The 10,944-nt window shown below is 34.3% G+C and overlaps 1 protein-coding gene and 1 long non-coding RNA gene across 3 annotated transcripts; one reads left to right on the forward strand and one right to left on the reverse strand.

Moving 5' to 3' along the window:
* Positions 1-6,328: 6,328 nt before the first annotated feature.
* On the reverse strand, positions 6,329-8,025 carry LOC110808170 (uncharacterized). Its single transcript, XR_002538594.1, has 2 exons — positions 7,886-8,025; positions 6,329-6,618 (listed from the first exon to the last, which is right to left on the reverse strand). It is a non-coding gene; the product is annotated as an uncharacterized LOC110808170 (long non-coding RNA).
* Positions 6,880-9,117, forward strand: BZS1 (B-box zinc finger family protein). Of its 2 annotated transcripts, none has more exons than XM_022033558.2 (3): positions 6,880-7,570; positions 7,917-8,372; positions 8,737-9,117. In XM_022033558.2, exons 1-3 carry the CDS (start codon positions 7,385-7,387, stop codon positions 8,917-8,919), a joined length of 825 nt encoding a protein of 274 aa, XP_021889250.1. In that variant the 5' UTR covers positions 6,880-7,384; the 3' UTR covers positions 8,920-9,117. The 2 variants fall into 2 exon arrangements, with proteins under 2 accessions (XP_021889250.1, XP_021889252.1); XM_022033560.2 differs by having other exon boundaries at positions 7,917-8,367; positions 8,737-8,879.
* Positions 9,118-10,944: the final 1,827 nt, after the last annotated feature.

Here is a 10,944-nt window from a genome sequence, read left to right on the forward strand (position 1 = left end):
CCAATCACTTAACACCTACATGCCTCGGTGTCACCCACCAAGCCATCTCTAACAATAATGACCATTGCTGACTTTTCTCCTCCATTTTTGTTTCACATCTCACATATTACATACATATATATATATATCTAATATTTTTTACAGGAAAAAAATACGTGTTTTGAAATTTTTAAAAAATTATATTATTGTAATTTTATTAAAACATTAATATTTAAAAGACAAATATGTAAACTATTTAACCCAAATACATAAAAATTTAAAATTTAAGAACCTTAAATAATGAATAATTTTATATACAAATTCATGCTGTATAAATATGAAATTATCAAAAATAATAATAATAATAATGTGGAGTGGTTCAAAAGTAAATAAAAAGAAATCACATAAAATAGTAAAATATTTCGTTATGAATAAATTTGAAAGATCTCGTAATCCTTATGAATATATAAAACATTTATTTACCGAGAAATAAATAAGAATATATATATACATACATATATACACATATATACACACACACACATATATAGATTGCATGTAATAAAATACTGGAATCATTATTACATAAATAATTGCTCAAATCCGAAATATTCCTAGATCCCTTATCTTTCAATCCTCTTTTTTCATGCCATTGATGACAGCTTGTGCATATCTTTTCGTATATCTATATATATATATGTGTGTGTGTGTGTATATATTATACAAACACACGTATATATTTCACTATATATATATATATATATATATATCTTGGAAGATATTTGTTAAAATATCATCCATATCCAAGTAAGAAAAAGTGTATTTTGTCTTTTAGCTTGTTTATTGATACAAATCTCTCAAATTTCTAAAAAATAAAATTCACATTTTATAGAGAGGCGATAATTTATTTTATCTTTAAGTTTTGTGCTTTAAATTTTTTTTTTAATATATTAAGTATTTATTATTTTAATTATCTCAATAATTAAATTACTAAAAAAATACTCCAATTATTTATATTCCAATAAACCATATAATTAATGTAGCACCCGGAAAGGAGGAGGAAAAAAAAAAAAAAAAAAAAAAAAAAAAAGGGGGGGCCACGTCAGCAGCCACGTCAGCAGGCCCGGTCAGCAGTCCCGGCCAACTAGGGCCTGCCACGTGGCAAGATCGCGTCACTCCGAAAGGAGCCACGTTGACGATCCGCGTGGGTGCGATCCGACGGCCCAGATCAATCACGCGATCGGACGGCCCAGATTCAAACGCACGGACGGCCCAGATTCAATCAAAAACGAACGGCCCAGATTAAAACGAAATGAACGGCTGTGATCAAAAGGCAAGGGGTTATAAATAGAACCTCCACACCAGACCAAAAACCCTAGCCGCCAGCCGCTCGCCGGAGAAGACGAACCAGAGGCCGACCGCCGCCACCCGCCGCCACTCGCCGCCGCACCGGGGAAATTTCCGACCGCCGTCGAGGTAAATTTCATACCCCCGACTCGTTTTTCCCCACTGATTCCTCCTATGGCCAAATCGAAGCCGAAATCCCGGCCAAACGGTCGGAATACGCGGCCGAAGCCCAGCGGCGCCGCCGCGCCCCCTCTCTCGGTTTTTGCCTCCGACGAGGCCCTTCCCGGCCTCCGTTCGATGCAATTTTTATATCACCGTGATCACCATTCTTTTCTCTACAGGTTGACCGGAGCCGAATCACCAAAACACGAACCTCGCCGGAGAGCCGCTGCACCCGAGAGTGCCGCCGCCGGTAAGCTCCGCTTTTCCGTGATTTTTTGGCCCCCCGAGGGCCCTACGGTTGTTTTCTGACAAGGACCAATGCGAGTGTGGCCGAATTCGGCCAAAAACGGCCGAAAACAGTCAACCCGAGGCGACTCGCCGCCGCCAGCGGCGGCGCCGTCGCCGGAGCACGGCGGAGCCGCCGTGCCGGAGTTGCGATTTGGGCCGAAGGAGGCCCTGGGCCTAATTTGGATTTTTTTTTTGGAACACGTGCAGGTACTGTTAGTGTGTTTCAGTTTCCCGGGAAAAATTCAGGGAAAATTAGGGACGGCCTGCAGGCGCGCTGTGAATCGTATTCGGATCTCGAAAACAAGTAAGGACCCCTCACCCTATTTCCTATCACGGTATTAAAGTTCAAAATGATAAAACGGTATTTCTTGAATTAACGCATGTGTGAAATTGCTTAAGGTTGCTAATGGAGCCCGAGTCTAGTGTGATTGATGATTTACTGTTATTTGGCATGTTTTACACTGTTTTACAGCTTTAAATGCATTATGGGGTTTGATGTGTTCATTTTATAGTTTCGAATGCATATATTACTGTTTTATTAATTATGGGTTGAATGACTGAAGAACTGATACTGTATGTTGTCTGTTCGGCATGAATTACGATTTGCTTGTTTAAATGTGAATTGATGATGCTTATTGAGGAAAAAGGGAAATGAAACATTGTATAGACTGATAATTGTATGACGGGGTCAGCCTGACTAGATATCCTGGGAGATGGTGGACGGACCGGGTCCGTAGGGAACCCTACCGGGATTGTGGTCTCACATGCCGGACGGGGCATGGAGATCTTATGGTTTTGGCGCCCATACCGGACGGGGTATGAGGACGGCCCGTTTCACCCTCATACCGGACGGGGTATTGAGGTTTATGGTTTTGGCGCCCATACCGGACGGGGTATGGGGACGGCCCGTTTCACCCTCATACCGGACGGGGTATTGAGGTTTATGGTTTTGGCGCCCATACCGGACGGGGTATGGGGACGGCCCTGGAAACTGATTATGAATGTTAAAGATTAACGGGTAGCGGAACCCCTATGGACCCCCATGGATACTAGTAGGCTGGTAAATGAGAAAAGGATATGTTGTATAATGATTGAATTACAAAAGGCGTGATAAGTGCTATGTTTTACAGCTTATATTATTCCATGATTGTGATAATGTTATTATTTTTCTTATATTGTTTTCATAAATTCCACCGAGGTAAGTGGATGGTAAAAGTTTTCATGTTAATAAACGAGTTTATTGTAAATTATGCTCCATTGGTCTTTTTGTGGTTTTCTACCCACCTTTATCTCCGTGACGGTGAGATATCGTGATGTTCTTACTGGGCTAGTGTAGCTCACTCCTTAATTAACCATTTCAGATCAGGAAGACATGGTTCCCGAGCCCGTTCCGCAGGAGGACGACGAAGGGGATGCCTAGAGACTCTGTAGTCATACGCATAGTTTATTTTCGAGTTTTCTTTCTTAGTTAGTTTAACCTTTTGTATTTTAAGTACGTTTTTTTGGGTTTTTTCGTGTAAGGGATGTTAACTGAAATTTTGATCTCGCTTCCGCATTCGATATATTTAAATACTCATTTCTTTTTTTATATTTTCCGGGGCCGTTACAGTTAATATCAACTAGGCGAATACATTATATTTATATATATATATGTCTTTTTCTTATATTATGATTATTTTATATGTATCTCTTAATTACATCAAAATATTAACTGCTCGACTGCTTTTTATTATTTTATTTTAAACTATATTATCTTGTTACGTGTACATCTTCAAGATCGTGGGATGTATATGTATATACATACACACATATATATATAATATTAAATTATGTAGTATAGTTTGTTTTAGGTGAAATGATAAGACACATTATTTTGAAATGCTTAGTGCTCATATCTAATATAATATAATATAATATAATATCTCCATATGATTACAATTCCTTTCTGAGATAAAATAATTTTTTAGGCAACACTTTTTTCCAACCCAATCTACCAATAATAGCAATTGATTAAAAATAAATATTTAAAAAATAAACTCGCACGTGATTGGATGCAAAAAGTACAGAGATAAAAGCTGGCATTTACGTTCCAATGTTGGCACTTTGAATCAATCGTGTATATTATGAATATTTTTCCACCATATATATATATATATATAATATGTAGCATAATTAGATACACACGTACACGTACACGTTATATAACTTATAATAAAAATTAGAATAATTAATTAACTTATAATAAACCTTAATTTTTGCTAGAAAATTTTTAAAAAAAAAAAAAAATTGTATCATAATATCTGAGACTACGTGGGTTTTGTTTAATTCCGATGCCTTTTGAGTTCGCATGTGGATTTGCCAAAAGCAAAATATGTTTCCAATGCAAATCAAAAATTCCAAATTCCAAATTCCAAATTCCAATTTAATTAAGAGCCTATCATTTTATTTGACCAAAATCTTTTAAGCCAACTTTTATTGACTTCATAAAAAAGTTTCCATTTGTACGTATTCTGATTTTCAATATTTCATCACTATTATTTTTCACAACATATATAAATATATATATATATATATATAGACACATAACTAAACGTAATGTGTATGTATAACACGTGTGTATATATGGGTTCTCACTGGTTTGACATTTTACCATGACTTTGATATTCAACTCGAGATATTATATACTTTTTCGTTAGTCCAATACTACATACACATATGTATAAGTGTGTATATATTTGTGTATATTGGTTCCCTAATTTAGAAACCACAGCATTATTGCCGTTATAATTAAAAAAATTATTTATTTATTCGGAACAATTAATTAATGGTGTATTATGTTCAACTACAACCAATGTGAAGTTGTCAAGTAACCAGAGAGCAGTTGGGATAATCAGATCTACAAAATTCAATTATTTTTTAATAATTTATTTAAAAAAAAAATAGTTCAAAATTAGAGGTTTTATTTAAATTTTCGAGAAAAATTTAATATTTTTCCTTTTTATAATTTGATTTATTTATTAATTTTACACTAATACCATGATTTTCATTAGTTTTTCCAAACCAGCCTAAACCCAATATATCCGTACGAGATTCAGAAAATGATAGATGTACATATAGATATATATATATATATATATAAAAAGAGGTTTCTCGAAAAGCTATTAAAGAAAAAGAAATGAAAAGGAAACACTCATACAATGTTGACTATAATAATCACTATATATATATATATATATATAATGTTGACAAGCACTCAATTACTTGCACACATTTTCATCAGACACGTTTTCATGTTGTACCTTTCTCCTTTTTTCAAAAAAAAAAAAGTCATTTCTTTTCCAAAAGTTACTATTATATATAAATAAATTATCATTTATAAAATATTTATTACCTCTACATATATCTTAGTACTAATTATAATTTTGCTAATACATTAATAAATTAAATTATTAATTTAATTAACTAAATTATTGACAAACTCTGCATTCTTAATGAAGTTTGAACTCGTAATCTTTAAATAAACTTTAAAAATCTTAATTATTACACTATCATATTGTTATTGTGTATTGTCTTTAACCCACCATCCTTTTTTTCCTCCTCTTTTTGATTAACATATGCCTATTATTGTTACTAGTTATTATCAACAACTATGCCACATATTTGATATAACTCTCCGATTTTATATTCAAGCAAACATGTCATGGATGACCTAATATAACACAAGAAGAAAAACATAATCTATAATCCATTTTTTTTTTAATTGATATATATTGATACAGTTAATGTAGTTTTTAAGTTTAATATAACTAATTTATTTTCTATAAATTGTATTTTGAATATAAAATTTTAAATGCGTTTTAAAAAAATATTACTTCAAAATCGTTGGCATAAAAAAAAACTCGACCAGCGAAAAAAAAAAAAAAAGAAAAACTACAAAAGAGAATGAATTTGAGAGCGAGGGTGATAAGAACTTTGTCTTTGTTAGATGATGCCTACTTAAAGTGGGGGAGAGATATGCATAAGAAAAAGACAGAAAATGTTCATGAACATAAAAGTTTTACAAGTTGGTTCAGGAGCACATAAGACTGTTGTTGGTGAAGTGTAAATGGCATTATAAGACTGGTGCAAGCTTTAATGGAAGGGAATGGTTAATGCCACTTGGCCTGTAGCAGGTGTAGATAAATGCTCTCATCTTTTATGGAAGCAGTCAGCTGAAAATCACTTATACATATATATATAGATATATATATGTATACCGGAAAAATTAAAACCCAGAAAGGAAAATTAAGAAAAAAAGGAAAAGATAGTAAGATTTGTAGAAACATTGATTGTAGCAGGGCTAGCTAATAAAGAACAAGCTTATGTGTATTTACACCACTGGAATAATAGCTAAAATTTTCTCAGGAGAAGTTATGAGTTTAAGTTTATGTATGATAGTAGTTTGAGCTTTCAATCACCATAAAAAATGGGTACTTGCATTTCGACAATAACTTGTAAAAGTATTTACGCTATAGATAATATAACACTTTTGTAGTAAGATTGATGATTCAAATTCAATCTAAACTGTAATTCTATTAATTACCTTAAACAAGATATTTACAACTGTAGTAAAAAAGATAATTACTATGGTCACTTTCCCACCCTTTTTGTTCAAAAGAAAAAAAAGGGGTTTGAGTACTTAAATCTTGTTAACCAAAGATACGCAATAAGGCAGGTCAAAGCTGGAGGAGAGGAATCGCCTAGCAAATCATCCTAAAGATTGCTTGTGGTTCACCATGAAATTTTCTAGTATGTGAAGCAATCCATTGTCATTGGCCTTTTCATTGAATTACAGGACATGAACTGGTTAAATTTTGCCACATATGCATATTAATATCATTGATTACTCAAAAATGGGGATTAAAAAAAAAAACAAAGGAAAAAAAGATTATGTGCCTAATCAAATCAAGTCCCAGATTCCCATATCAATGAGAATTTGATAAAATTAAAGTTAAACCACCAAGCTTTGGTCTCCCATAAGCTGACATTACTTATCTTTCTCTATTTCTCCTTCTATATAATATAATACAATATAATAATATGTATTATATAATATAAAGAGAAGGGTGCTGTGTCATCTGTGAATCAATAAATGGAGGAGATAAATGCAATCCCATGCCCCAGTTTCAGATTGAGAGTGAAAGCTTTAGCAAAAGAATAATATACAAATACCCAAAAAAGGAAGCCAAGTTGCTTCTCACCATCTTTATTCAGGAAAGAGAGAGAGAGCTCATATGGCATCTATCTATCTATCTATCTATCTATCTATCTATCCAGAGCTTTCTCTTTTAGTCAGTAACAGTAAATAAGACCCCTGAAATTTGGCTTTTTCTCTATTAACCCATAAGTCACCACTTCTATTGCCCATACTCCTACATATACCCTTTTGTCTGTATTCCACACCATTTTAAGTCAAAAGTTACCAAAACAATCTCCTCATTCCTCATTGTATCAAGAAAACTTGATATAAATGTATAGTTACATATATATGTAGATGCCAATCAAGAAACATAGAACTAAAGACTGATTTTTAGCTACTTAAAGAAGAAGAGGGAGAGAGAGAAAAAGGATGAAGATTTGGTGTGATATGTGTGACAAAGAGGAAGCCTCTATTTTCTGCTCTGCAGATGAAGCTGCTCTCTGTGATGCCTGTGACCGTAGAGTTCACCATGCAAACGAACTTGCAAGGCAACATCTGCGGTTCTCTCTCGTCATCCCTAACCTAAGGGAATCACCCCTCTGTGATATCTGCCAGGTAGGTTCTTCCTTACTTCCCCACCATTCCTCTTTTCAATGCAACAAAACAAAAATCAAGAAAACCACAAGTTTTCATTGATCTTCTCTCTCTCTCTCTCTCTCTCTCTCTCTCCCCCAATGACGAAGAAAATCTTGGATAAGATTCCGATTGAATCAGTTCAAACTTCAGCAGCTTAAGCTAATAGATAAAAAATCAAGGCAGATTGAATCTGTACTATATTAAATAGTCACTCGAAATCCTACTGTTTTCTTCCTAATCCGTTTTGTTGACTGAAATTAAAGAATGGGTATGGCGAAAAATGATAAAACTAACCTTTTATTCACTTGGGAATTTCATCGAACAGGAAAGACGCGCTTTACTTTTCTGTAAAGAAGACAGAGCAATTCTTTGCAGAGAATGTGATCTTCCGATTCACCAAGCCAACGAACACACACAGAAACACAACAGATTCCTTCTCACTGGCGTTAAGCTCTCTGCTTCATCTTCTTCTTCTTCGTCCTCTTTAAATCCATCTTCATCGTGCTCTAATAGGTCTGCTGCAACCATGGGAGCCGAGTTTAACAACTTTCAGTCCCCCATGAAGAGAGCACAGAGTACGTCAAGTCCTTGTGAGCTCTTCAGTTCTCCTTCAATGGCGGTTGCAGCGACAAATTACACAGTTCATGATTATAACAAGGTTATGAGCGATGGTGGTTCGATTCCGACGAGCAGTATATCGGAGTATTTGATGGAAACATTGCCGGGTTGGCGAGTGGAGGATTTGCTTGATCCTTCCGCTGCTTTCAATTGTTTCAGTAAGGTTTGCAGTAATCCATACATTAATAATTTTTTATGAAATGAAATAATTACAGTTTACATATATACATGTATGGCTTCAATGATTTTCAACGAAAAAGAAGTAAACACATATATACGGGTTCGATTATTTTCTAATCTCATACACACAGGGCTTTCATGCACATATAACGTAAGAAAACCAGTATCTCATTTCCAACGACGAAAAGAAAGTAGGAGGGTTTTTAGGTTTTAACTTAGATTTTTAGAAAATTACATAAATTATTTGAATACCCAAAAATTTCAATTGCATTTATATTCATCACTGTAAAATTAGGTTATGTTTTTTTTTCTCTTACTTATATGTTTTTTGTGATTTGATTTTGCAGACCCATGATGGTGACGATACATCGACACATAGGGGTGAAGATTTTGAAAGCAATACGATGAGTTATTATTTTTCTTCACCAGAATACTTAGCAGTGAGGGTACCTCAAGTGAAGTCAAATTTGCACCCAATTCCCCAAACGTCCATTTTATGTCCCCAAAATGGCTTGGTAAATTGGAGTTGACAGGAAGCAAGAGCTTGAAAATTACAGGAGGACACTGACACTGAGCCCTGAAGAAAGAAGCTCTGGGGTAGTAGCTACGAGCCAATGCATACTAGTATGTAATATAAAAAAAAAAAGTTGACGTATGTATATTTTGCTGTTCCAGATATTGTTTCTCCAATTCGTTAATGTTCTGAGAAATGGGTTTTTCTTTTTTTCTTTTGTTGGTCCAATGACTTTGCTTCTTTTTTCTAGGGAAGATTTTATAGGGAAAAAGTTCTTTTCTGTTCCGATTCCGAGAAGGATTTTCAAAGAAAAGAAATGAAGATTGCATGAACTTTTAACAATGAAAAATAATAATTCGCTCTCTGTATTAATATATGTATAAATACTATTTTCTGAGTGCGATTATAAAGAATATAAAAAAATATAAAGTTCAAATAGTAAAAATAAGTATAATTAATAATTTAAATTATATAATTATTTTATTAATTAATATTAACTTATAAAACAATAATTGAAATTAATTTTTACAATTATTTTAAGCAGCCGCATAACTTTTTACTTTTTAACTTATTCTCTTCTTACATACATATATATATATATATATATTTAATAATTTTAACATTAGCAATTATTTTTACCAAACATAAAGTTTTAATTTTTTTTAAAGTGTCAGCATTTTTATAATTATTTTTGTCAAATATCAAATAGTTTTTTTTTTTTTACTAAAATCATTTTTAATTAACATATTTAAAACTCATAATTATTTTATTCAATCATCCTATCTTTAAATGAACCAAAAGCTAAAGCTAAAGATTTCTTACCTCGAGTTTTTAACAGCCTTACCGCAGGGTTGTCTGTAGAAAGGAAAATACACAGACCCCGCACAGAAGTTCACAGGCGTCCAACAGAAATTTTATTTTCTACCAAAAATTAGAAGATATCTATAAAGATTCACCAACAAGAGGAAGAAGCAAATGGATGAAACTAATCACAGCATTCGGTGTAACAACCAAACCCAAAAAAAGTGGCTAAGGATAATTTTTTTTTATTAAATTATTTTATTTTTATTTAATTAAAATTTTGAAAAAAAATAAATTAGAAACGAGATTTAAAATAATTTTTTAAAAAATGAATAAATATTTGAGTTCAGTGTGCGTTTTTAAAAGAAAAAATTTAACCACGTGAGATGGCCCAGTCAGCAATCTCGACGAACCGAAACATGTCACGTGTCAAACACGCTGACGTTGGCGTCACGCAAGTGATTCGCGTGTCCAGCGATCCAACGACCTAGCTTTGATCCCACGCGCGTGAATGGCTCAAATTTCGTTCTCTCCTTAGGTGCGATCGAACGGACAAGATTAATCGCGATAAACGGTGCAGATTCGTTTCTTCTTTATGCGCGATCGGATGGATGAGATCAATCGCAATGAATGACCAAGATTGACGTAGAATAGGTATAAGTACCTAACGTTGCAGCAGAACCCAAATCCTAGCCGCCAGCCCCTATCGGAGAAGAATAACTAGGCACTGGAGAAGGAGGCTGACTGCCACCGCACCGGAGCTATTGTTGACTGCAAAAAAAGATAAAATTTTCCTCTACCTGCTTGGAATTTAATTCTGAGCATTCATGTGGTCAAATCGTAGCAAGAGGGATGACGAGTGAGCTGAAAATCACGAGCATAGCCTGATGGAGCCGTCGCGGCCAAAACCCAAAAATCCCTCCGATGAATCCCTTCCCACTTCCTGTTCAACACAATTTTCTGATCATTGTGTTCACCATCATTTTCTATATAGATTAGCCAGAAAAAGAATCCCAACCACGAAGGAGGACCGGTGGAGCTGCTGCACTCGAAGCCTCCCCTTCCCCCAGCCGGTAGATTTAGTTTTTGTGATTTTTCGACCAACTAATGCGTCTATAATATGTTTTTTGCAGGAATACGTGTAAAACTGAACAAAATCGGCCAAAACCAGCCAAGTCGAGGTGAACCGTCGCCCTAAGTGGCAGAGCCAGTATCGCTGTGCCAGAACCCCAAAATTTGC

Source organism: Carica papaya, chromosome 6, assembly GCF_054855325.1.
Source record: "Carica papaya isolate Zhongbai chromosome 6, ASM5485532v1, whole genome shotgun sequence".
Taxonomy (NCBI): Eukaryota; Viridiplantae; Streptophyta; class Magnoliopsida; order Brassicales; family Caricaceae; genus Carica; species Carica papaya.